Source organism: Phacochoerus africanus, chromosome 3 (genome assembly GCF_016906955.1).
Source record: "Phacochoerus africanus isolate WHEZ1 chromosome 3, ROS_Pafr_v1, whole genome shotgun sequence".
In the NCBI taxonomy this organism is placed as follows: domain Eukaryota; kingdom Metazoa; phylum Chordata; class Mammalia; order Artiodactyla; family Suidae; genus Phacochoerus; species Phacochoerus africanus.
The window spans coordinates 193,908,387-193,934,909 of NC_062546.1; the positions used below are offsets into that span (position 1 = coordinate 193,908,387).

The 26,523-nt window shown below is 41.6% G+C and overlaps 1 protein-coding gene across 3 annotated transcripts in view; it reads left to right on the forward strand.

The window, feature by feature from the left end:
* Positions 1–26,523, forward strand: part of RHBDD1 (rhomboid domain containing 1) — a 121,009-nt gene that overhangs the window by 35,856 nt on the left and 58,630 nt on the right. For all 3 annotated transcript variants that reach the window (XM_047773658.1, XM_047773660.1, XM_047773659.1), the window contains exon 4: positions 26,071–26,159. In XM_047773658.1, the coding sequence (XP_047629614.1) occupies positions 26,071–26,159 (89 nt within the window). The remainder of the gene's footprint in view (positions 1–26,070; positions 26,160–26,523) is intronic.

Below are 26,523 nucleotides of genomic sequence, written 5' to 3' on the forward strand. Positions count from 1 at the left end.
AGTATTGGGAGCTGTCAAGCTCATGGTGGTTGGTTCCAAAATTCTAATTTTCACCGTACAGCTCAAAATTAATCATTGAGGATAAATATTAGTGTTTTTTTTTTTTGAAGGCTCTCATTGTTCATTTTTGAGAAAATGTTGCCATTTTCCATTTATTTAACTGTGGTCTGTCAGTTTTCTTTCAGGTAAATAGGCATGGTGGGGGAGGGTACATGAAACAGTGGCTAGTTCATGTCACCACTCAGACAACCACATTGGTGCTTCTTACTTGGGTACAGAGTAGCAGTGCTTTATTCATAGTTCCCAAGATGTGTACTGATACTGATATTTTAGAAATTAAGAATGTCCAGCTTTATCAAGAATATTCTTAAATAAAAGTTTCTTTTTCCTTTAAAATGGCAATATGTGGCCGTGAACACTGCCATGACTCTTGCTACAGTTTGAGACGAATCTCCTTGATTTCTTTGATTCATGCTAAGGCACAAGCCCTCGTACCCACCATTGCTGTTATACCATTAGTGCAAATGTCAACACACGGGAAAGGGCAGTTAGTGCCTCAGTGTTGTTCTGAAAATAGTTTTGACTTCGTGACCTAATGGAAGGGTCTTGGGGGCCTCCAGGGTCCGTGGAGCACACTTTGGGAATCGCTGCTTCCAGCTTTCGTGCTGCCTCTCTAGCAGTGCACTTGACCGTTTCTTAGCTTGTGTGAAAGGAAAGACGGGGAGCTTCGTGCCGTCCAGGTTGGTCCAGGTTGGGCGAGAGGGGATGTGTGAAGACCTATCTCACCACTGAAACTGCTGCTTAACAGCTCTTAGCATGAGCTGTTAATGCTTTGTCCAGAGGAGAGTGGCCACTTGCCTCTCAGGATAGGGACTGACTCTAAGCTCTGCTGTCTCCCTCCTGGGACAGAATTCCCTGGGTGCAGGGACCTCTTATCCTACTTCGAGTTCTCTCCTTGCATCCGGTTACATTTTGTGATAAGGTGTTTCTGGCATATTCGTCTCACATGCAACGTACAGTTCTTTCTTCCTCAGTAGCACTGATGTAGGGGCTATAAACGAACAGTGAGTTTGGCTGGCGTACATGGTGTTTGAGTGCCACGGGACACCCACGTGGATGTAGCCATGTAGCAGTCTACCGGATCTTGGCTTTGGGAATTAGGACTAAGGTTGTGGAATAACAGTTTGGAGTAACACCACCTCCTGACCCCCTGTTCTTTTAGAACTTTGCCATTCCACCTAGGCGTAGGGTTCAATTCACATCCCCCTGAACCGGGTGGATTTGTGACTCGCGGTAATCAGCAGATGGCAGCAGAAGTGCCCCGTTACTTCTGAGGCAAGAGGTTTCTTGCCTTGTGAGCTGAAGCACTTGCCCACGGAGCCCACGTAAAAAGTCCATCCTCCCTGATTCCACCATGCTGTGCGCAAGTGGCACATGGCACGTGAGTGAATGGCCTTGAGGTACAGCCGTGAGTCAGCCCAGCCTCAGCATGGTGGAGCAGAGACCAACCAGCGCCTGTGGTGAGACAATGAAGTGTAAAGGTTAACACATGTTTCCAAAAAGTGTAACGTTCCTTTCCAAATTTTTTAACGTGGAAGTATTTCCAATAACTTTGTAGAAGATAAAAACAAAATGGAGATAGGGTAGAGATGTACATTGGGAGTTTGTGTAGATAGGCAAGTGACAAATAGGTAAATTCAGTGATACCCAAACAAATAGGGCTTTGGAGAGAAAGCTCCTTTAGCAAAGGTGACCTGATAGATGCGCGCTAAGGAGGAGCTGTGGTCTTCCTTCCCAGGGCAGGGGCAGTGTTGTGACAGCTCATTGAGAGGAGAGAGGACAGGTGTCTGAGATGCCTGCTTTTCAAAGATGGGTTAAGTTGTTTTTCAGGAAGTTATACCAGTTATTATGTCCCTTTTAGTCCCTTTTAGTACAGGTTGACCTGTATTGGGGGCCATCATGAAAAAAACTCTTTTTTGGGGAGAGTTTCCATTGTGTCTCAGCAGATCCAGATCCCCTGTGGCTGTGGCATAGGCCTGAGGCTGCAGCTCCAATTTGACCCCTAGCCTGGGAGCTTCCATATGCTGCAGGTGAAGCCCTAAAGACAAACAAATAAATAACCCTTTTCAAGTAGGCATAATGTGATGTTGCCAAATAGTTTGGTGTGCCTGTGTGTGTGTGAGAATTTATTTATTCATTGCCCAGGATGAGCATTTTATGAAGCACTGCATTTCCTTTTTTATTACACAATTATACCTTTTATTTTGTATCTATTGGGATGGTTGCATTCTCCTTCTAACCTTGGATGACACATGTATGTAGAATTGATACTCACCCTCTGTTTTATTTCATGGAAACATGTTTCACAGCCTGTTAAAGAGTTTGGTTTGAATCAACATTCCAGGACTCTCCTGAGCAGATTTTTCTCCTGCATTCCTTGGACGTCCATTTATACATTTCCTCCCTTCTCTCTTTATAGACTCCCGTAAAGGAAAGTTATATGAGTTATATAAAAGAGTTGGTTAATTTGTCTGTCTCCCAGGAGGACTTAACTGTTGAACAGAACTCAGGGTGAGAGCAATACTTCACCAAAGCAATGATTCCCCTGAGTTAGGCTTTATGAGATGAGAATGAGAAATTTTGAGGCAGAGAATTTTCCTCCCACTGGAGTTGGAAGTCTTTGAGGGAAAGGGGGTGTACAAACCATCTGCGTAGCCCTGGAGTCCCAGCTTGTGGAAAGAGAGATGACCCAGCCTTGTCCTGAACAGCTGGACAAAGTGAGCAGGCCTCTCCCCGGCCACTGTAGAAGGAGCTTAAGGCTGAATAGGAGGTGCATTAAGAACAGAAAAGAGTTTTGTCTGGGAGTTCTTACTGTGGCACAACAGGATTGGCAGTGTCCCTGGATCATTGGGATGTGGGTTTCATGCCCGCCCGGCACAGTGGGTTAGGGAGCAGCATTGCCACAGCTGCAGTGTAGGTTGCAACTGTGGCCCGGATCTGATCCCTGGCCTAGGAGCTCCATGTGCCAAAAAAGAAAAAAGAATTGTATCTGACTACTGAGTTGTTTTTTTTTTTTTTAGTTTCTCTTTTCTAAGGGATTTAGTATAATAGTTCCTTTTTAAAAACTGGTTATATTACATAAAGAATTAAACTGAAAAGGAAGCAGTTGCTAAACGAGAGTATAACCTAATGTCTCAGCTCCTAACGGGGAAAGAGCATTGTAGGAAAGTTGGAAATATATCACGTAAGATAAAGAAGACAAATTGCCCATAGCCTCCTACCCTGATAAACTGATTTTCAGCATCTAGCCATCACGCACCCTTCCCCTCACACACAGTTATGTTTCCTCCTTTCTCATTTAACTTGTTACAGGCACAGTTCTTTGCAAGGCTCCCTTTTAGTGGCTCTACAATGATTCCTGTTTTGGTTCCTTTCATTTATTTTCTCATTCCCTTAATTTTGCATTCTAATTTTCTTAACCTTATCATCCAAATTACAAGTGAGAATGTCTATCAAAGCATTCTCTGCTAGTCTTGGCTCTCAGATCTGAGTAGATCCTTGGAGCAGATTTCCAGAATTAGAGAAATGGGTTCGAACTACTTACATGGCTCATTTATACATATTACCCACTTGCTCTCTGTAAGTTTGTTTTAGTTTGTAGCCCACCAACTGCATGTGAAAGCACCTGCTTCCCCACTTCTTGGCCAGCCCGAATATTTGCTATGTAAGTTTTTTTGGAATTTGATATGTAACAAAAATTCCATTGCTGTTACTTATAATTCTTTTGTTAATGAAATGGGACCCCTTTTCATTTCCTTTGTAGTAAGTTATATTTCCTGGTCTATGATGTGTCCGTTCGTGTCCTCTACATATTTTTAAGAAGCGGTAATTGTTCATTATTAATGTATGGTGATATTAAATTTCACAGGGTTCTTACTAGATTATATATACCAGGAGACCTTAAATACATAGTGTGATTTTGGGTTCTATAGTAATAACTTAGACAATGCTAATGGTTTTTGTTTTTTGTTTTCTTTTTTGCTGACGTTAATGGACATTATATATAGAATGGATAGGCAACAAGGTCCTACTGTATAACACAGGGAACTATATTCAAAATCCTGTAATAACCATGGTAGAAAAGAATATGAAAAAGGATATACGTATATATGTGTATATATATATATAACTGAATCACTTGGCTGTATACCAGAAACTAACACAACACTGTAAATCAACTATACTTCAATACAGTACATTTTTTAAAAAAAGATTTATTCTAAACTATACCTAAGAATAGAAAGTCTTTTCCACTGAAAATAAAGAAATGATTTGATAGGTTGTGTTCAGGATTGATTGAAGACAGGTTTGTTTTATTTCTGCATTTTAAATAAATTCTATTTTTTTAGAGTAGTTTTAGAGTTATAGAAAAGTTATAAGATATACAGAAAGCTCCCACATAACCTGTACCTAGTTTCACCTAATTTTGACACCTTAAATTACTATGATGTATTTGTTATAATTACTGAGCCAATATGACATCATTATTAACTAAACTCCATGCTTTTTTCTTTCTTTTTTTTTTTGTAACCTCCATACTTTATTCAGATTTCCCTAGTTTCTACATGATGTTCTTTTTCTGTTCAAGATTTTTATCTGGAAAACTGCATAGCATTTCGTCTTCATGTCTCCTTATGCTCCTGTGTGAACTTGGGCTGCTATAACAAAATACCATAGATTGGGTGGCATCAGAATGTCATTTTCCCATAGTTCTAGAGGCTAGAAATCTAAGATCAAGGTGCCAACATGATCGGTGTCTGGCAAGGACTCTCTTCCTGGCTTGTAGGTTGCTGCCTTCTTACAGTGTCTTCAGTGTGGCAGGCAGATAGGGGGAGTGAGAAAGAGAGAGAGAGAGAGAGAGAGAGAGAGAGAGAGAGAGAGAGAGAATACCATCCTGAGAACCCCACTCTCCGGACATCATCTAAATCTCATTATCTCCCAAAGGCCCCCATCTCCAAATATTATCACATTGAGAATTAGTCCTTCAATATATGGATTTGGGTGGGGATAAAATTCAGTCTCCAGCAGCTCCTCTTGGCCGTGACAGTTGGTTTTATTTATTTTTTTTTTTGAAGAGTTGCAAGATATCATTCCTGAATGTTCCTTTTATTTGCCCTCTTATAACTCAGAAGCAGTGTTCACTTAGCCATGAAGCATGGTTTCCAAGCAAGTTTTAATTTAGGTGTATGGACACATACTGTCTTCTCTTAACTGGACAGCCCTGCTGTGTTTCCACTGTAGCTTGCACACGTCACAGACAGAGGTAGGTATGAGAAATTTCTATCCCTACTAGCGCACACCAGCGTGGAGGAGCCCTGCTGTCTGTAAATTACTCAGACCTTGTTTCAGGCCTGCTTCACCCAATGGGCTGACTCAGAATAACAGAGAAGAGCAGTAGGTAGAAAAAAGAAAGCAGATGTTTTTGCAGTTGAACACAGAGTCATCTGGAATAAGGTTCACTACCCAGGTTGAAACTAATTGGCCGTCACACTGTGATGTAATTGTGGGTGTGGGGATGATTGCACCTACCTACTTTGTACTTAACTAACTAGGCTTGTTAATGATCAATTCTGGTGACTTGGTGACAGGTGCAAGACTTGGGTTTACTGTATGGGATGTCTCAGGTAATGATGACTAGAGGTTATTTTTTAAAAGATAGAATTTTTAAGAAATCAAAAAAGTCACATGCCCTCGGTTAAAAGGTGACATCAGTAAGTGCATCTTATTAAATTCAAGAGCTCTGTGTGATGTGTTTTTAATCTGAAAAGTTAATTACCAAATGTAGCAATTATTTTGAGTTGATTTTTTTCTTACTAATATTTTTTTCATTAAAGAAATAATGAACCCTGCGAAGCACATTTATTTCCCTTTGGAGTATTTAGAATATGCAGTTTAGTCTACTTGGAATTTTTTTTTTCAGGAGACACTATTGGAGATAAATGTTATACAATTAAATATTCACTCTCAACTAATAAGATGATAAATCACATCTCTAGAGATTTCTGATGTATTTATTTAATTCTTTCCATTTCAGTCGAAGGAGGAATGTTTTTAAATAGGAAGTTCTTTATATTTGCTAATTTTCCTCTTCCTCTTCTGCAGTATTAAGTGATTTTTAGTTAAAAGTCTTGGGAGTTAAATAGGCAAGAGGACTGTTTTCCATTTACATTCAGGTTTGGTTCAAATTATGCAAAATGAAGACAGTCGGTGCTATGAATTGAAATCATTAGTACATCAATTATTCTGTTGTAACCAGCTGAGAACAGGCTGCAGACTATATGAACATTCCTTCCATTTAAAGTTGGCTTCTCATTAGCTTCTATGAGAGATAAAATGATTTGATTCTAATTTATCTCTCTTTAAATGGACATTGTTCCCCTCTGAATTCAAGAGGAGAGCATTTTAATTTTGTAGTCATTTATAACACAAAGGTCAAATAAATAACAAGTTTTATTTCTAGCAATATATGTCTCTTCTTTTATTTATATTACCATAGTTGCTTGATTCTGAGATACACTTTTTCCCTCTACATCTTTTTAGGGGAAAATAGGCCATAAACATAAAAAGGTAACATTATAAATCAGTGGGGAAGATAGAGGTTATTTAGCAAATGGTACTTGAAGAATTGTTTAACCCATTTGGAAGAAGCTAAACTTACAGCTTTAACTCACTATACCTCAAAAATTTTTCTTACAGATTATATTTGGAAGATTTAAAAAACAACATGTGGAAAATGTCTAAGAATATGTAAGGGAAATTTTTTTATTCTTGAGATGGGAGGAAATTTATAAACATGAACACAGTGAACATAACTTCAAATGAAGGCAAAAGTACCAGTTTTTTTCCAGGTCCAAATACATTATAAATTAAAAGGCAAAAAGTTATATTCAGAAAAGAAGATCATATCTGTGTGATAAATGGTGCTAACTTCAAGAAAAAAGTCCATCAGTAGAAAATTTACAGAAAAAAAATCAATCCTTGGCTAAAAAATGTATAACAAATTCATTGTTGATCAAATAAAGAAAATTAAAACAAGCTATTTTGCTTGTTAAAGCAACAAAATTTAAAAAATTACCACTGTTGTTAAGAGTTTGGTGAAATGGGAGTTTACATAAACTTCTAATGGGATTATATCTTGATACAAACTTTCTGAAAAGTGATTTGATGATATGTATCAAGAACTATAAAAAGTTTATACTCTTTGGTTTGGTAGTTACCTTTCTAGGAAATTGTCTAAATTATAAATAACTATAAATGCAAAAAAAGATTGACATAAGTATATTGATTGTCGTAAAATATTGGAAAATTCAAAACCACTTAAATCTGCAATACTAGATAAATGGTTTAATAAATTATGATGTAATAGAGTTTTATATAGCCATTAAAATCCTATTTTTCAGAGATTATTTTTGTGGAATTAGAAGGTCCTAAAGATGAGGGTAAAAAGTAGACCGAATATAAAGTATTATATACAATGTGGGTTCAGTTTTTTTGCAAAGTAAGAATAGTCACAAAAAGGACTAAAGAAAAACACATAAAGGATTATTAGCTGGTAATGTTAGGGAAATATTTATCATTTCTCTTTAACTTTTTTGGGTCAGATTCTCTATAGTGAGTATGCATTATTTATTGTCAAAAAGTTGAATTATTAAAATATAGCTAGTAGTGTATTATCATGAATCTTAATTTATTTGCACCTCCCAAGTTCCAGGAGGGCCGAGCTGTGATGTGTTCTGTTCATTGTGTATCATCAGTGTTTAAAGAGTGCTTGGCACATCAGAGTTAATAAATGTATGTTTGTTGGATAAAGACAGTTTGGGGTGAGTAACCCAACTAAAGATAACAGGCAAAGTGTAAATTGTTGAGTTATTGACCCAAGTTCAGAAGTCTACAGTGGAAAGAGGTGAGGGCAGAATTAGAAGGCAAAGTCAATGCAAAAGCGAAAAGGGAAAACTGAACGTTCAGGAGGCTGGAAAGGCAGCTGAGCAGCGGTTTTGATGAACCAGTTAATGTTACTTTGAAGATGGTATCAATTCATTGTGTGCTATAAACCAACAGAGGCCATCCATTCCTTCGTGAAATAATGATGAGATAAACAGGAACTGTGTACCAGGCTGCAAAGGCAGCTTCAGTCACCTTTAAAAATAGAGAGATTTTATAGGCCACATTCTCTGATCACAAGGTGATAATACAGACTTTAAAAACTAAATATGAATAAGGAAAAATCTCAATAATCATAATTACTTGGAATTTTAAGCAACTAGGATTAAGAGAAATTAAAAAAAAAAAAACTTTAGAAATGAACACAGAACACTCAAGTGCTGTTTCTAGTATAACAAGAAAGTTTATAGAATAAATAATTGAAGTCCTCAACTTTAGGAGCTAGAAAAGGAATAAATAAAAGATTAGAAAAAGATGGAATTGATAATGATAAAAGCAACATAATTAACTAAAAAGGAAAAAAATGATAATTGAGGGCTGTATCTTTAAAAGGACAAATAGGCAAGGCTATGGCAGTTTTAATTAATAAAGTTAGAAGGAAAACTTGAAGCAGTAGATATGAAAAAGGAGATCTAAGAATAGATGTGGAGGAAGCTAGATCAACTTCTAAAAGGATGTCTATTTTGATAAACAATGTTTTCTGTATTAAGAGATCACTTTTTAATTATTAAAATTTTGGGCTCATACTGTGAAAGCCAAAAATTCTTTTTAAAAGAAAGCATGAAGATATTGTGATCCAAATAAAATTTGGAACATAATTTTTAAAAAGTGAGTTTCTTGGCTGTATTCCAGTGGCTGCATCCATATTGCATCCAAAGTTGTAGTTTATTTGATGAGATCTTGCTGAGTGTCAGTTTGTGAGGACTCAGATCCTGTAACTTCTGAAGGAAGATGTCCCAGTGTAAATGTGCCGATTTTGATGAACCGGTTAATTTTACTTTGAAGATGGTATCAATTCATTGTGTGTTATAAACCAAGTAATTTGAACTCTGAACGAAGGGTCACATTTCTTCCTATTTCTCCCAAGTGATTTTGTGAAGTGTGTTGCACCCGTGCGTAAAAATACTTTAGGAGTTGTTAATGAAAGACAGTGTGTACAGATCTGCTTTTCTAGCACATATTTTTATAGATGTTGAAAATGCTGTTGTCAAACGGTATTTTAAAAACTGTCAGGTGTGTGTGTTTTTCAAATGAGTTTTAAATAATTCAGTACTATGCAGGCGGCATAAAAATGACTTTATAAACTTGCCGTGCTCTTTTGTACTGAATATGCAAGTGGAGTCTATGAATTAAAAATGAACACTATCTGATCCATCTTTTTACTAATCATCAGCGTAGTGTTGATAGAAATTCTGTTACTAATGTTTCTTTTTCTTTTTTTTTTTCTTTTTGGCATTTTCCCATTAGAGAATTGCCTTAAAGTCCTTTCAACATAGGTACCACATGTGTACTTAGGGTGAAATAGGTTTGTAATAGGAGTCGTGTCTGGTTTATCTCACCTGATGGCTGACTCCTCCTTCCCTTTTCTTCCTCTTCTGGGCTGCTGAGAGGTGAGGAGAGAGAGAGTATGGTTCCCTTTGAATACGAGTGAGATTCCTCAGGGCTTGCCCCTCCAGACAGTTGGTGGCTCAGTAACTTTGTGGAATATTAAAAGTCCCCTCCTTAAATAAGAATCTAATTGGGAGAGAAAAAGTAGGGACCATAGACAATTATGAGTCTTTGCCACTTTTCTCATTGACTCCTTACTCCCGACTCTCATATTTTTCCCTATCTTACCCAGGAAAAACTCGTTTATGGGGAAAAGCTAAGTGGCATGCATGGTCCCGTGTACAGTTCTTCCTCCTGCCAATAAAGAACTGGGGTTTTTCTGAAGGCAGAAGAACTTTTGTCTTCATCATGGCCATTATTATGGCTCTTATTTGGTTTTGTTTTCCTCAGGTATTTTACACTAATAATAGCAGTATTAGTCATCTCCTGAAATTATCAGATCCCTTATCTGAGAACCTCAGAATTAGGCATTAAATGGCTTTCATGACAAAAGATTTAAGGTGTGTTTGCAGGGACTGGGAAATGACTATAATTACGGCACAGTGATTGAGTGTTATAGCTAGATACAGAAAGGGTATCTAATGTCTTGGAACATTAAATTTAAAGCCTAGAGAATAGACTTGTGGTTGCCAAGGGGGCAGGAGGAGGAATTGGGATGGGCTGGCAGTCTGGGGTTAGTCGATGCAAACTATTAGATTTGGAATGGATAAGCAATGAGGTCCTACTGTACAGCACAGGGGACGATGTCCAGTCTCATGGGATAGAACGTGATGGAAAATGGTATGAAAAAAAGGATATGTGTGTATATATATACACACACATATATATGTATGTATGACTGGGTCACCTTGCTGTATAGCAGAAATTAGCGCAACATTGTAAATCAGCTCTGCTTTAATTCAAAAAAGAACATGACATAAAAGAGTTTAAAGCTCTTTGCATTGTGGCAGTAATTTTAAAGATTTGCCCTAAGAAATGGCAAAAGTGCATTTAAAATTCATAAATTCCCCCCCAGTGTCTGCATACCCTGCGTAAGAGTGCCATCAAACATCTTGATACTGACTATACACTGTTTAACAAATGTTTGTAACGGTGTTTCAGGTGATACTGGACTGACTTGTTCTGAGTACTTTAGGTCTCGCTTACCCTCGGGGGATGCATTCCAAGAACCCCAGTGGTGCCTGAAATCATGGACACTACTGAACCCTGTATATATGTGTGTGTTTCCTCTACATACACACCTGCAATAAAGTTTAATTTATAGATTGGGCATAATAAGCGATTAACAATAACTAATAATAATATAGAACAGTTATAACAATATGCTGTGATGAAAGTTCTGTGAATGTGGTCTCTTCACAATACCTTACTGTACAAATCTAATACCTTTTCTGTCTTAACTAAGTGCTCATTACACACCATGATACCCAGACATTTGCAGTTTGAAGTGAGACAGCAAAACTAGCACAAATTTCTTTTTCCTTCTTCACAATTTCATGGATAGAAGATTTGTTCTTATTGTAGATTTTAGCAACCCCAGCCTACACTTTTTTTTTTCTTTCTTTATTAAGTTGAGAACTTTCACCTTTTTCACTTAAAGGAAGCACTTTCCAGGTTCTCTTTGGCATATCTGAATTGCCAGCATCAACACCCTTGTGCTTCGGAGCCACCGTTAAATAAGAGTGACTTGAATATATGGGCACTGCAGTACTGCAACACTTGATCTGATAACCCAGACAGCTACTCAGTGACTAACAGATGCTGGACAAAGCAGTGATTCATGTCCCCAGCCAGACATGAATAGCGTGGATGGCGTCAGATTCCATCACACTGCTCAGAACAGCACACAATGTAAAACTCCTGAACTGTTTATTTCTGGAATTTTCCATTTAATTTTTTTGGGCCGCAGTCGACTGTGGGTAACTGAGACCTGGAACGTGAAATCACAGATAAGGAGGCACTGCTGTGTTCAGTCTGAAGGTGTTCGTGAGAGCTGTTGTCCCCTGCCCAGGTAGAGGTAGACTGCGCAACTCATGGGAGAGGTGCGCTTCCTGTGTCCATATTCTAAGATCCTCCTCAGAGGTCTTCATTTTTAATGGTAGTTTGATGTCCCCTTTGGATTGGGATTTCATAGATTTTTGCATGTTAGTTTCAGTTGAGTTTTCTTAAGGTTCAGTTTCGAATCAACAATTAAAAAGAAAAAAAAAAAGCAAGCAAGAAAGAAAGATTGGATGGGGACCAGGCAGCAAAAGATGTTAGAAAATAGTAAAGAAAATTAAAACCACCTGCTGAAACAAATCTTTTAGTAGATTTGAAGAAGGCACACATTGTTTTTTTGAAACAGTTTGTTGAGGAGTGCAAATTGGAAATCAGAGTAGGTTGTTTTATTTGGGGGAAATTTTCTTATGGGTAAAACAGGGTCCATTGTGTTGTTAGACCTGTGTTACATGAACAGTTATGTGTCTCCTGGTCATATGTTTGGAGTCTTGTTCTCATGTTCCTCACTGCAGGTAATACATCCTAATTATGCTTCCCCAGATGCAGGGTCTGAGCAAAGGCAGGCAGGGCGTGCATCCATCAGGGATGGGGCATTGGGGACGGATCCATCACGCAGTCCTCCTTCTTTAAACCCCCATTTATTGGATGACACTCCCACCTTCTCTTAGTTCTAATTCATAACCCTGGCCTTTGGTTTTACTTCTCTGAGATTCAGTTCCTCATCTTTTAAGTGGGCGGGGTAGAGGTATGCATCTCATGAGTTTATTGGGTGGGAACTCTCTCTGTAAAGATAATACAGGAAAGTCCTGAAATCAGCTTCTGGCTCTTCAGTGCCCCTGAGCTGTCTTCTGTGGGTGTAAGAGGAATGACTGATAAAGCCCATGCCAGTCTGAGCACATCAGAATCCCCGAGAACTACAGACATCCTGCCATCCCCTTGGAAGTGTTACGAACAGCTTCCTGGATGCATTATCTATGGATTTCAAAGAACTCTTGAATAGAGACCGTAATGAGTACTTAAAAAGAATGCTTCTTGAAGTTCCCATTGTGGCTCAGTGGTAACAAACCCAACTGGTATCCATGACATGGATGCGGGTTTGATCCCTGCCCTCGTTCAGTGGGTTAAGGATCTGGAGTTGCCATGAGCTGCGATGTAGGTTGCAGACGTGGCTCAGATCTGGCATTGCTTTGGCTATGGTGTAGGCCAGCAGCTTCAGCTCTGATTCGACCCCTCGCTTGGAAACTTCCATATGCTGTGGGTGTGGCCCTAAAAAGACAAATAATAATGATATTTCTCAATTTTTAAAAAAGTAAGAGGATGGATTTTGCCTCACATTTCGTTTAATATCTACAATGTATTGTTAGGCACTCTATGAAACATTTTACATGTCTTTTCTCTCCTCATTCTTGCAACATTGTTTTTATTTTTCCCCACACAGGACAAATGGAGCTGTATCTAATAGGGTATAGGTTCTGGGAATTCATTCAGTGACTTGAACATCTGGGTTAACATTTCTTTAGTGTGGTGACATCCTTTTGGACACTTATTAGAATATTCAAGTTCCCCATTCCACCTGGAGTCTCAGCCAGCATGGGAGCTGAAATAGTGTGGAGTAGGATTCTCTTTGAGATTTTGAGATCTATTAGTTTTACGTTGCCTCTGCCATCTTTGGACACCTTAAACAAGATTTTTTTAGTTACAATTTAAGGAAACCTGGCTCAGACTAACTTGAACAAAGGAAGGGCCCTCTCTCAGCTTACATAATTAAAATCTCCAGTAGTGCGTTTCAGGGTTCCAGAGACTTGAGATGTTCCAGGATTTGGCTCAAGCAATGTCACCAGGATTTTATCTTTATCTCCTGGCTCTATTTGTTTTCCCTGTGTTGGTTTCTGGATTCATTTTCGATTGCCGTATAATAAGCTGCATTTTATGTATTGGCTTAAAACATATTTATTATCTCACTGTGTTTGTGGATCAGGAGGCTGGGCATGGCCTATCCACATCTTTTGCTTCAGGCTTTCTCAGGAGACTGCCACAAAGGTGTCAGTCAATGCTGAGGTCTCATCTGAAGGCTTGACTGGAGAGGGATCAGCTTCCAAGCTTATGTGGTTTCTGGAAGAACTCAGTTCCTTGTGGGTTGTTGGCCTGAGAGCCTTGCTGTCATCTATCAGCCGGAGGCCATCCTTAGTTCCTTGCCATTTGAATCTCTATGGGGCGCCTCACGATAGGGCAGCTTCTTTCATCAAAGCCAGCAAAGAAGAACCTGTTAGCAAGGTGAAGATCACAATCTTAGGTGACATAATTGTGGAAGTGGCGTGTTCTACGCTGTTGGTTAGAAGCAAGTCACAGTCCCGTCCATGCTCAGGGAGAGAGGATTTATGAAGGGTGTGAATTCCAGGAACCAGGCATCACAGAGTCTGCCCAGCACAGCTTCATTCTCAGGAAACCTCTCTCCACGTGGTGACAGAGTCGACCCCCAGCTCCTGTCTTACATCATCCTAAGACTAGCAGTTCTAGAGAAAACAGAACCCCTTATCTCTTCGGCATCTATATATGAACCAGACGGAATTCTTGCTTGAAAACAGAAATTAACTCTTGCATATTTAACCACAGAAGGGCCTCTTGGAAGGATATCAAGTCGCTTCTAGAAGTGTTGAGAAGACTGAAGCATGGGGCTGGAAAAACCTATGAGAACTGGATGGACACTTGTTGCCATGGCCACTGCTTCATTGAATGCTCATCACTAGATTCCCATAATTAGACATGAGGTGTGTCTCACTGGCCAAACATAGGTCCCGTGTCTGTGCTCCAGCTGCCAGGAAGGGAAATGAGGGAACATCTGCCCTGCTCGGGCCTCCACCGGAGGTGGGATTGTGTATCTTTAACTGGAGCAGTGCTCCTGAGGTAGGTCCACATGGGTCTCGTGGCTTCTCTGGAGTTGCTTTGTCCATGGATGTTCAGCCTAGCATGTCGTCTTGCATAAACAACTTGTACTCTAACGGGCAGCTGTCAGAACTTTACAGCTGGTGATTCTGAGCTCTCGTTTAGCAGGAACTGTGCCTTACAGGCATACCAGTAAAGCTGCCGCAAGAGCAGTGTATGATGTACATGGCATGTCCAGCTCTCTGAGTAGGTGAGGCATTCATAGTTAGAGTTTTGATTCAGGCCAGATTTAATCACAAGTAGAATTTACCTTTCCTGAAATTATAGCCTCGCTTCATGATCCAAGTTTTGTTTCCCAGTCTTTCTGTTGGATTTAGGGATTCAGGGATTACCTTCCTGACTGTCTTCATCTTTGACTATGTGTGTATATGACTCCCTTGAATATGTGGGTACATTCGCTAAATTATCATGTTTTTGTAAGTCCAAAGAACTTGTAAATCTTTTGAAGTAAGTTTGTATGTCTCCTTGCATGTATTTTCAAAGCTATACTTGCTCTCTTGCAGCATTTTGGCATATATTAAGACCCATTTATGAGAAGGGAAACAGATGTCACTTCTATGGGGTACTTTGTAGAGTCAAGAGTCTTGCCTACACTCAGAATGTTTTTCTTATTGGCCTACTGTGCCAGCTGAAATCTCATCATTAGAGTTTGAATTTTGGCTTAAGATCAATGGTCCTCAAGCTCAACACATTAATCACCTGGGGAATTAAAAACAATATCATCAAAAAATAACCAAACACACACAGCAATGTCAGGGTCCCACTCCAGAGCAATTCTGCAGAATTTCTGAGCATGGAGTCCAAGGAGCTATGACCTTGGAAATCTCTTTAGGAGATTCTGATGGATAGCCAGGATTGAAAATGAGTGGATTAAGACTCCCACCTGGCAAGGGCCACCCATCTGTTTGTGTTCTGGTGTGTGTGTACAAATTCAAGGGAGAAGTCACTTCCAAGTTCACAGTTGAGACTGTTCCTTGCCATCCTCTCTTCCTTATGTACCCCAGGATGAATTCCCATTAATTGAGGGCACCCAAGCCAGTGTCTTCCTGCAACCTCAAGGAGTCCGGCTACCCTGGGGCCGTGGGATTCCCAGTTAGGACACTGCTTCTGCAAACACCTTCAAGAGGCTGAGCTCACAGAAAACCTCTGTTTGCTTCATAACAGTAGCACATGTTAAAGCCAGGCTGTAAACAATCCAACTTCTCTTTCATTTTACATTTACTTTCTGGAGGTGATATGCACATAATCATTCATGTGGTATCCAGAAATATTTTTGCCTATAGTAATAGCAGATGGCAGAGCATTTCTCACGTGCCAAGTCGCATCTCTTCTACCGCAGCGCAATGTGGAAGTGATCACGGCCTTGCCTTTTTCAAACAGTCTCACTCCCCGCGTGCATTTCAGTTGTGGTGGGAAGTCTTCTTGCGTATCAGTTCAATATGTTGTAGATTTACTTGGAATCCTTGGAATGTATGCATGGTGTAGTCACATGAGAAGCACTTTGAAAAGAAGTATTTTGAAGCCGAATGATTAAAGGTCATCAAATTAACAAACATTTAATAAACATTTGCTGTGTGCCCAGCCAGTGGTTTTCCAGTGGGATAGGTGGCTTGGTTCCCCAGGAAAGGATTTTGGAAATTTACAGGATTGCTTTTAGTTATCATAATAATTAGTGGTGGGGGGGGGGTATGCTACTGGCCCTTGGTGTGCCAACAGCAGAGGTCCTGGCTGCCCTGCAGCGTGCAGGACCATCCTCTTCCACGAGAGCGTCCTGCACACCCCCACCCCCAGCCTGTTGGAAGGACACTTATGTTGGTGAAAAAGCTGTTTATGATTATCCGAGTCTAAAACCTCATTGTGTTTTTCATATAAATAAACACGAAGATTTTCTTCTCTGGCATGGATTTCATATACGGTGACTTTTCCAGGAAAATTGTAAATTGAATTGTAAATGTAACTTAAGGGAAAAATCGTACTCTGCCTTATTTGGAGTCAAAAGTGTGTTAACCCTCACATAAAATCGTGTCACCGATGGAGCCCTGCATGCCGTGTTTAAGTCACAGAAAGCCCATCTCGACCCACTTGCCCTTGGTCATCTCGCCTTATGCAGATTCCAGACTTAGAGGCAGGCAAAGGATGACGTTGATGTCTCATGGTGGTGTTGGGCCTGGGCATTTATAATTCATAGTATTTTATCGTGAATTTCAATTTCTTATTTTTACGCCTAGGGCATCTGTGTTGAGTTGAGATTGTGTATGTGTTGTGTGTCTGTGCTTTTAAAAGTATGTGTGTAGATGTATTATTTATAAACATTACAAGAAAATAGGGGGAGCATTGAAGAATATTTGGGTTTAGGGGGCGTCGAGTATGATAGGGTTGATAGCCACTAGATTAAGCAGCAGCCAGTGGCAGACAAATCAGTGGACCAGGGAGATCCTAATTGTTAGAGGAACTCAGAGGGTACTGTAGGGGCCAGGAAGCAGCCCCTGCCTTGTCTCTAGGGACAGCACCAGCCAGGTGTGATTGGGAAGCCTATTGTGCCAGGGCTTAGCCGGGTGATGTGCAGAGCGACAGGAATAGTGCATACAGAGCTGTGAAGGGTAGAAGCTTGACTTTTGCAAATGGCTCAGGCTTGGTGTGGGGCAAGACTGGGGCCTGGTAGTAGAGACAAGGCTTAAAGAGGCAGGCAGAGGTGCCTGATGAGTATAACAAGCCTTGCTTCTGTTTTATTTTAGAAACACAGGGGAGCTACCAGAGGGCTTATGGATTAGGATCAGGCTGGCTTGTTAGAGAGACGTGCTTGTCATGTTGGCAAAGATGGGCTGAGACAAGGCAAGGTTGACTGAGCCAGGGAGAGGTCTGAGCCTGCGGCAATGGCAGTGAGGGGAGTGGGTGAAGGTCATGCTGATTCTGAAGGTCAGACCCAGGTTTCAGTTCCGGCCGTCAAACTCCATTTCCTGTGCTCGTAACCATTTTCCCAGGGGCTGGGGTGGTATGGGTGCGGTACAGAGCAGATGGAGAGATTTTGGGCAAATGGAATCTACTCAGCAGTGATATGGACAGAGTTCCCTGGTGGCTCAGTGGGTTGAGGGCCTGGAATTTTCACTGCTGTGACTCTGCTTACTGCCGTGGCACAGGTTCCATCCCTGGCCAGAGAACTTCTGCAAGCTGTGGGTATGGCTGAAAAACAAAACAAAAACAAAAACAACACCTCCAAAAAACCTGTGATATGGAAGATACGAGAAAGGGAACTCCAGGTTGTGTCTGGGAGGAAAAGAACACACACCTCACAGAATTACACTGGCTCTCTAACACCGGTGCTCCAATCAGGTGATGCGGTTTATTTATTTTGTGTGTAATTTTGCTTACATCTTGTTGTCATTCAATTTGGGACAACTTCTCATTTTGTTCTGAAGGAGATTTGCATACCACCACGGTTTCTAGAGAAACTTAGTAATGCTACAAAGCTAGTGATCCTGCTTCTCATCTACCATGCAGTTTAAACACACTAGCATGTGCCGAGTGGAAGTCAGCTTTCTTAACAATATATCGCAACAGCAACAAAATTATTTCGACTTACCCTCCACATAGATGAGAGAAATACTGTTTTTTTTTTTTTTAAATGAGAGCCTTGCTCAGTTTCTGTTGGCTTTGTATTTTTTTAAAAAAATGTGAAACTACTAAAATACTATTAGAAGACATTTGGGACAAAGTAAGGGAGATGTTATTTTTGCCGTATTATCTGTTGCTGTTTTTCTGTAATTTCCTTCAAACCTTGTTTTTAGATATGTATATCTGTCTGTATAATGTGTTCTATGTTCTATACATAAAGATATACTATCATAGTCGTATCGTAGACAGATATTCTCGGAGTCAAGTAAAAACACGTGAGCAATAGTTTTGAATCATTCTTCTCAATTTCCAACCCGGTATCCAGCAACCTACTGAACACTCTCTTAGATTTCTCCACTGAATTGTCTTGCAGGCATCTCAGGGTAAACACCCACAACTGACCTCTTGAATTCTCCCCCCACCCCACCCTTTTCCTCCCATCTCTTCCATCTCAGTGAATGCTGCCATCTTCCATCTCGTGGCGGAAACCAGAAGCCCACATTTCTCCCTTTCCCTCACCTTCCCACCCCACACTCAATCCGTCCACAAGGCTTTTTATCTCTGCCACCAACATAGATAGGCCCCAAACCGTTCACTTCTCTCTGCCCTGACTGCCACCACCCTCTTCCAGGCTGCCATCAGTTTCCCCTGAGCCACGTCAGCCTCCTCACACAGGCCTGCTTACATGGGCCAATTCTTGCCTCACGAAAGTCCGTTCTCTCAGCAGGTGGAATAGATCCTCTTAGGAGTTCTCCTGTTTGAAGTTCTCCAGCGGCCTGCCAATATACTTAGATGACAACCCAAATTCCTCCCCACGGCACAGAGGCCTATGGGATCTGGCGTTTACCTGTCTTTATGACTTCATCTCATGCTGTACCCCATGCCCTTACACTAGCTCACTGTGCTCAGCCACCTACTAGCCATCTCAGTGTTTTTAAAACACCAAGTTCTTCCTGCCTCACAGCTGCTCTGTGTGTACTTTTCCCTTCCAGAAGCGCCCAGCCTCGCCATGGGGCAGGCTAGCTCCAAATCCTATAAATGTCACTTTATGTGCCCCTTAAGGAGCCACCCCAGGCCACTGCAGGGAAAGTAGACTCACTTTCCTACATTTACCACAGTTTGAAGTTTGTGCGTGTGTATGTGTCTGTTTCTTAGTAATTGTAAGCTGTGTGAGACAGCGACTGTGTTTATCTTATTTAGGTAGTAGTCAGTCAATACATATTAAATTAATGAGTGAATGGATGAATGAATACTACTTCCTTGAACCAGCTCATGGAATTCTCTTGCTGCCAGGCTCCAAGACCTGGAGTGGAGAGCTGGGGGATTGCTAGTCATCGTCTGTTACCTTGGAAGCTCTTTTGTACAAGATGCTCCTCCTACCTTTGCAACACTTGCTTTTATCCAGGTCATGTCTGTCTGCAACTCAAGTAAATATCTGTGGTCAGCCCACAGCCCCATGTTGGAGCCATGTTTATTAAACCAACAAAGTTGCATTGCCTTTAGGGGGATACACTAGTGGAAGGTGGCTAGTTTTTATTTTTACTTGGAGGCCAAAGGTGGCCAGAGGGGACATGAGGGAGGTATGGTGAGAGAAGCAGAGAGAGAGAACTTATACATCAGGTCTCTCCCAGACTGCCATTGCCCAAGACACAGGCTGGTATAGTGGTTGAAGAAAGCATCACAGATAGAAAACAGATGGTTTATGAACAGTTTATCTTGAGAAGAAGCAATACTGTCAGGATTTTTCCTAGTGGCATTAGTGTTCAAAACTTAAAAAATTCTTGCTGCCTCTTGTTAATAGAATGCCAACCTGGGACCATTTATTAAGATCCCCAAACCCCAGAGCTTCTGATGAGCTCAGCCCCTGCCTGGTAGTAACTGCTTTTACCGGAGGAAGTTTGCAGTGTACAGGACAACAAGCTACTTGGAGCTGACTGCCTTCTACCTTTCCTTACAGTCTTACCTTGTCCAACTCTGTGTCTCCATCAAGTTATGCCCTTAATGCAGTCATTGGCTCTGCGGGCAGTGGGAGAGTACGTCTTAGAGTAATTCATTTTCTGCTTTCTGAGTTAATGCCTGAGAGGGTAGCCTCTTCAGCTGTGGAAAGAATTTCCCATTTAACAGAGGACCTTTATAGCTTGTCCCAGCTTTCAATCATAGTTTTAGTTTTTGATTCTTTAGCAGAGGTATATGATAGTAGGGAAATTTGCATAATCACTTAGCTCAGTCTTACAAAGAGCCTTTTACAAAGGAGTGAGGATTAGTTAATGCATCGTAGGAAAAAATACTGTGTTGGTGTTAATAATATCTGCATGTAGTTTGCATCACTAAGATCCACAATAATATCTTTTTTCAGCTTTATTGAGATAGAATTGACATGTGACCCACAGTAATATCTTAGTTTTGCTCCAAAATTATCTTTCCACTATCACTATCTATCTCATATAAGCAGTATGGAGCAACATTGATTTGCTATTTGCTTTTCTTTCTTTTTTTTTTTGAAGTTTGTTTTTTTTTTATAAGTACATATTGAGCTCTCACACTGTGCCAGGAAATACGTAAATGCTGCATATGTAGAGGTCCATAGGACAAAAACAATGGCTGAAGGGTTTTCAGAATTATGGAAAGACCTGAGACCTCAGATTGAAAAAACACAGCACGTCTCAAGGGGGATAGATTAAATCTGCCACCGGAATGGTTGTTCTGTGAGAAGAGTAAGTCCAAAGTAAAGACAGAACCTTAAAGGCTGACGGAAGAGCCAGGTTGCCTGTAGAAGAATGACTGTCTGATTGACAGTATGTTTCTTAACAGCAGTAGTAGATCCCACACCTATCCTCAGAACAGAACGCAGAAATAAGGACCTTCTTGAACATACAAAGACTCTCAGAATTGTTTACTCTCAGCCTTTAACCGAAAGAATGACTAAAAGTTGGATTTTAGAAAAGGAAATTGAACCCAGGTGTGGGTTCCACCATTACAGAGCAATGGCGCAGTGAAGCAATTGGACATGTTCATAAACCTAAGTCATCTAAGTAAACGGCTGCCTCTGTATGAGGATTAGAGCACAAAGTATTTTTCCAGTTGAGTGTATATCTGCCGAGACTTGGTGGTGATGTTTGAAATTCTTCTGTTTGTGATGAATTGTTTTCAGGCAAGGGTCCTTTTTTTTTTTTTTTTTTTTCCCCCTGTCATTTGTCCTTTTTTAGGGCCGCACTCATGGCATGTGGAGGTTCCCAGGCTAGGGGTCTAATTGGAGCTACAGCTTATGCCACAGCCACAGCAAGGCCAGATCTGAGCTGTGTCTGAGACCTACACCATAGCTCACAGCAGCAATGCCGGATCCTTAACCCACTGAGCAAGGCCAGGGATTGAACCTGCATGGTTCCTAGTTGGATTCGTTTCTGCTGTGTCATGATGGGAACTCCCAGGCAAGGGTTCTTAATGAGAGGCCCCATGGATAGGGTTCAGGCCACCTCTGAACTTCTCAAAATTATAAATGACATATTTTGTGCATGTGTAATTTTTCTGCAGACAGGATTCATAGCTTTTATCAGACTTTTAAAGGGTTTAGAGCCTAGACCAGTTTAAGAACCCTTGAATTACAGTGTTATTCCCTGTTTAAAGGAAATCACACCAGTACTTAACTTGCTCTGATATTGCATTAGGGTGGGGGATCTGAATTCGAATATTGAATCTGTTGGTTACTTTGCGGAACTACTGAGAACCTGGACAGATTTTTTTGCCTTTTCACTACAGTCTGTACTGTGCACGATCCCCGTGTGGCCACACACCTACACGCAGCAGCCGTGTATTGGCTCTCGTGACCATATCTTACTATCATAGTCAATGTTTGATTATAGCTATTAGGATTTTCTAAAGAGAGTCACATTGAGCTCTCAGAAAAAATAAAGCTTCCAAGTAACTGATTTTAGGGCATAATAATAGGCTTAGTGCTGTTGTTTTGTTAACTGAGCACGTGTTGTGTGTAATACATTGTCCAAGTGTGGAGGGGGGAGAACACGGAGGGGGTGTTGTGTTCAGTCGTTATCTGTCGGACTGAACTTCAGCACTAAAACAGCTATTAACTGGTGACCGGGTGTGACTTAGGTTTTTAGAACACAGTTGTGACGTGTGTTAGATACGCGCAGCTTATGTGTAATTTCAGTTCCACTGCTCCACTGGGTCAGGAGTTGTTTCTTGAGTGCTGGTGTCAGGCTGTAGAGTAGAGCATGGTGGTCCTGTCCCTGAGCAGTGACTTTCAACCAGGATAGAGGTCATCTCATCACCAAATCCTCCGTCCCAGCCTCAGACCCATTTAGGTCCAGAAGAAGCTGTTTCTAAGCGCAGGGTCTTCCCAGCGGCCCGGTAGGGTGTCCACCTGAACATAACTAAGACCCGAGGAGAGAGCCCTCTGGGAAGGCTGTCGTGGAGCCCCGGGCATCCTCGGACGGACCACAGATGTCACAACATCTGTCTGGCCTGTATGGTGATGGTCATAATCACACAGTCTGTTTCTAAAGCTGTTACATGTGAAGGTAGATCCCAGCCGCTGATCAGAGCACCCAAAGCCCAGGGCCTCCTTGTTGTGACACAGCGGCCCCAGGGGTAGGATAAGTGCCCTAATCCTCAGATGGGGGGGCGGTGCCCCATCCTGCTGTGGAGAAGTTAGTTCCCACTTCCAATTTCATTTCCCTTCTGCAGGTCTATTCTCTCTCTCAAGACATGGGAGGACAAGGGAGAGAAAGTGGTTTGTCAAATAGTTCGCTATAATACAGCCTGGAGCAATATTTCTTAAAATGAGCACCTCTGTCCGTTTTCATTGATGGAATCTTCCCTGTTTTGTGTGTAATGTTGAGAGATTCTAGTTTTGATTGCATAAGATCATAATCTCTCCTTACTTTTAAAAGAAGAACATTTTTATGGAGCTTAAATGATAAGGACAGTGAGAGGTTCAAGGTGGGACTTTTGCGGAAAATGCTGAATGTTGACAGATAATGCAGCATGATCTCTGGTCTGCAGCCTCCCTTCCCTGGTTATTTGTGATTAGATTATAACTCGAACATCTACAAACCTATTGGGAGAAATAAATTCATTTAGCTATATTCTGTTCTAACTTGTAAATGAATGAGATTCGAGGTTGATTGTTTAATGGGTTGGGATTTTAAGTTGAAATTTTTCTCCCATGTAATTTTAAACGTGTATGATCCACCATAAAGATTGGCTTAAAGAGTTTCAAAAATATTGATGTTATTTTATTCTTTTCAGTTAAATTGAGGTTACTATTTTTAAAATATTGGTTCTGGCCTCTTCTTTGTTTCCCTCAAACCACCACTTTCTTTGCCATTCGTAGAACTAGTTGGAGAGTTTATGTAGCCTAAAAATAGAATAAAAGAAGGACAATTTTGGGTTTTTTTTTTTTTTGGAAAAGCTAAAGGAAAGCACAGTTAATACTATTCTTATTTGAAAATGGGAAACTGAGTGTCTGATTCCTGTTTTTATTTTTTTTATTATTATTTTATTTTATTTTATTTGTCTTTTTGCCATTTCTTGGGCCGCTTCCGCGGCATATGGAGGTTCCCAGGCTAGGGGTCGAATCGGAGCTGTAGCCACCGGCCTACGCCAGAGCCACAGCAACGCGGGATCCGAGCCGCGTCTGCGACCCACACCACAGCTCACGGCAACGCCGGATCCTTAACCCACTGAGCAAGGCCAGGGATCGAACCCGCAACCTCATAGTTCCTAGTCGGATTCGTTAACCACTGCGCCACAACGGGAACTCCCTGATTCCTGTTTTTATTATCCAGTTACCATCCTATGAGGTAGATATATTTGATGAAAATAATCGTTGTCCTGAAGGAATGATTTCCTGTGTGTGTGGGCGTGTGCTCAAGTGCATGTGATCATGCTGTGACTTGCAGTGTGTGTAGATGCATGTCCTTGTTTGGGCAATATTGTGATCAGTTTGGCTTCTGGGAACAAGCAGTGCCATCCTGTCTGCAGAAGGCTTCCTTTTGTCTTTTTCTCTGAAGCGGCCCCTTGCCTGCTCCTTTCCTAAGAGCCAGCAAGTCTTTCCCTGGCTCTGAGACAACGACAGTCACTCTTGACTCCCTGGCTTGTATGTTAAGGGCCTCTGTCCCCTGTCCTTTGCAGCAGTGGTTGGTGGAGTGTGTTGGATTTGATTCTCGGTTTCGTGTGGGGTGATAGTGTCATTGCTGCAGCTCAGTCACTGCTGTGGGGCATTGATGCTCTGAAGCTGAAGAGGCAGTGGTCTTAACGCACCTCCTGGTGCCTTGAGGAAACCATCCTGGGGCTTTGGAATCATGCATTCAACACGTTTGAGTGTCTGTTGTTGCCGGGCACAGACCTAGGTGTGTGAGATACATGTGTGAAAACTATAAAAGCCACTGTGCTCTCGGAGTTCACATCCCGCTCCTTGGTGACTTCTGGAGTGAAGGGTCACTTTCCCAAGCTGTGGACATGTATTCATACACTTTATCTACCCTCCTCCCGCTCTCCCTCCCTCCCTCCCTCCTTCCTTCCTTTAGCATAACAGACGAAAAGGACACTCTCGCTGCCCTCAGGGAGTTTGTAAGAGAGACAGACAGGCAAACACATGAAGACTCCCCTCTCTGGCAGGCTGGACACTTGGTCTAATAAAGGCAGAAGCCATGGCTCTGAGGAAAGGCAGGAAAAGGAAAGACTAACTCTTCAACTGGGGCTTTTTTTTTTTTTTTTTTTAATTAAGACTGTCCTGCAGCATATGGAAGTTCCCAGGCCAGGGACTGAATCTGAGCTGCACCTGCAGCTGCAGCAACCCCAGATCCTTTAACCCACTGCTCCAGGTGGATCAGACCCGCGCCTCCCCAGTGACCTAAGCCATGGTAGTTGGATTCCTAACCCACTGTGCCACAGCAGGAACTCCTGGGGCAGGATGTTTTTATGATGGGGGGATATTCAGCCTATCCTTGTGGTTACCTAGGAGCTCTGGGGGGCAGGGGATGGGTTTAAGTGGGAAGTGAGGCTTGGGGATGGGGGGTGTAGGCAAGGCCAGGTGCTGGGAAGCCTTGAGCACAAGCCAGAGCATCTGTAAGCAGAGGCGTCAGTGAGTCCCCCAGGCTGGCAATGACTTTGAGAATAACTGATTGCACTTTGAGGGCAAGAACTGGGGGGCAGAGAGCCCTGCTGGATGATTTTCTTTCATTTATTCTTTTACTCTTTTAACGTACACATAGCTAGGCTTGCCTTGTGTTTATATTTAGAAGGGATTGCCAATTGTAGATGCTATTTTAGGAAGAGCAGAACCAATTTAATGCTCTATTTCTTCTGTCAAGCTTGAAGTTTACATTTTTGGGGTTTTTTTTTTTTTGGTTGAGCAACTGCAGGATGCATATTTGGGGGGTGGGATGGACATCTCAGCCTCTTCTGCCGAGTTTCCCTTGCGCTCTTTCTGCCTCACAACTCACTGGTGTGTCAAAACATAGCAGTCTGCTCTGTGGTGAACACAGAAAGCCCCCGTCCCTCCCAGTGGCTGGCTAATTCAAGATTTAATTCAGAGGAAACAGATTTCCTTTATGTTTTGTGATAAAAGCTACAGAGAAGAAACTGGAAGAAATCTAACAGGTTGTCTTGACAAAATGCTTCTGCTGCTGTGAAGGGGCCAGCCACTCCTCCTGGTGCAGAAGGGCTGTTGCATTTTACACGTGCCATGGTGGTTATTCATTGTACTTTTTTTCCCTTTAAGGTAGGAAGTGTTGCTCTTGGGACTGAGTGGGATGCTACTCAGCATATGAGACGTGATGTGGAACAAAGGCTGCAGACCATGACTGGTTGATGTGTGCGGGGCTAAAGAGAGAACTGTGTCTAGTCAGCAGCAGAGCAAACACTCACAAAGGCTCTCTTCTCTCCCAGGACCTCCTTCGCCGGGCATCTGGCGGGGATTCTTGTCGGACTGATGTACACTTGCGGGCCTCTGAAGAAGATCATGGAAGCGTGTGCAGGTAGAGAACAAAACAGTATTGGTGCGATGGGCTGAAAATTCATCTTCCTTTTCACAGGAGCAGAAACAACCCCACGTTTCTGTGTGGTCCAGCCCAGGCATTCCCTAATAGGCTCTTCTGAAACGGAGAGATAAACCAGCTGGTGCTGGTCCTCGCACGGCTCCAGAGAAGAGGCTGCAACCTCAAATGTTATTTTTATGTATTTATTTATTTGTTTTTTTTTTGTTTGTTTTTGTTTTTAAAGCTACGCCTGCAGCATATGGAAGTTTCCAGGCTAGGGGTTGAATTGGAGCTGCAGCTGCCTGCCTACCCCACAGCCGCAGCAACACTGGATGGGAGCGCATCTGCAACCTATGTCGCGGCT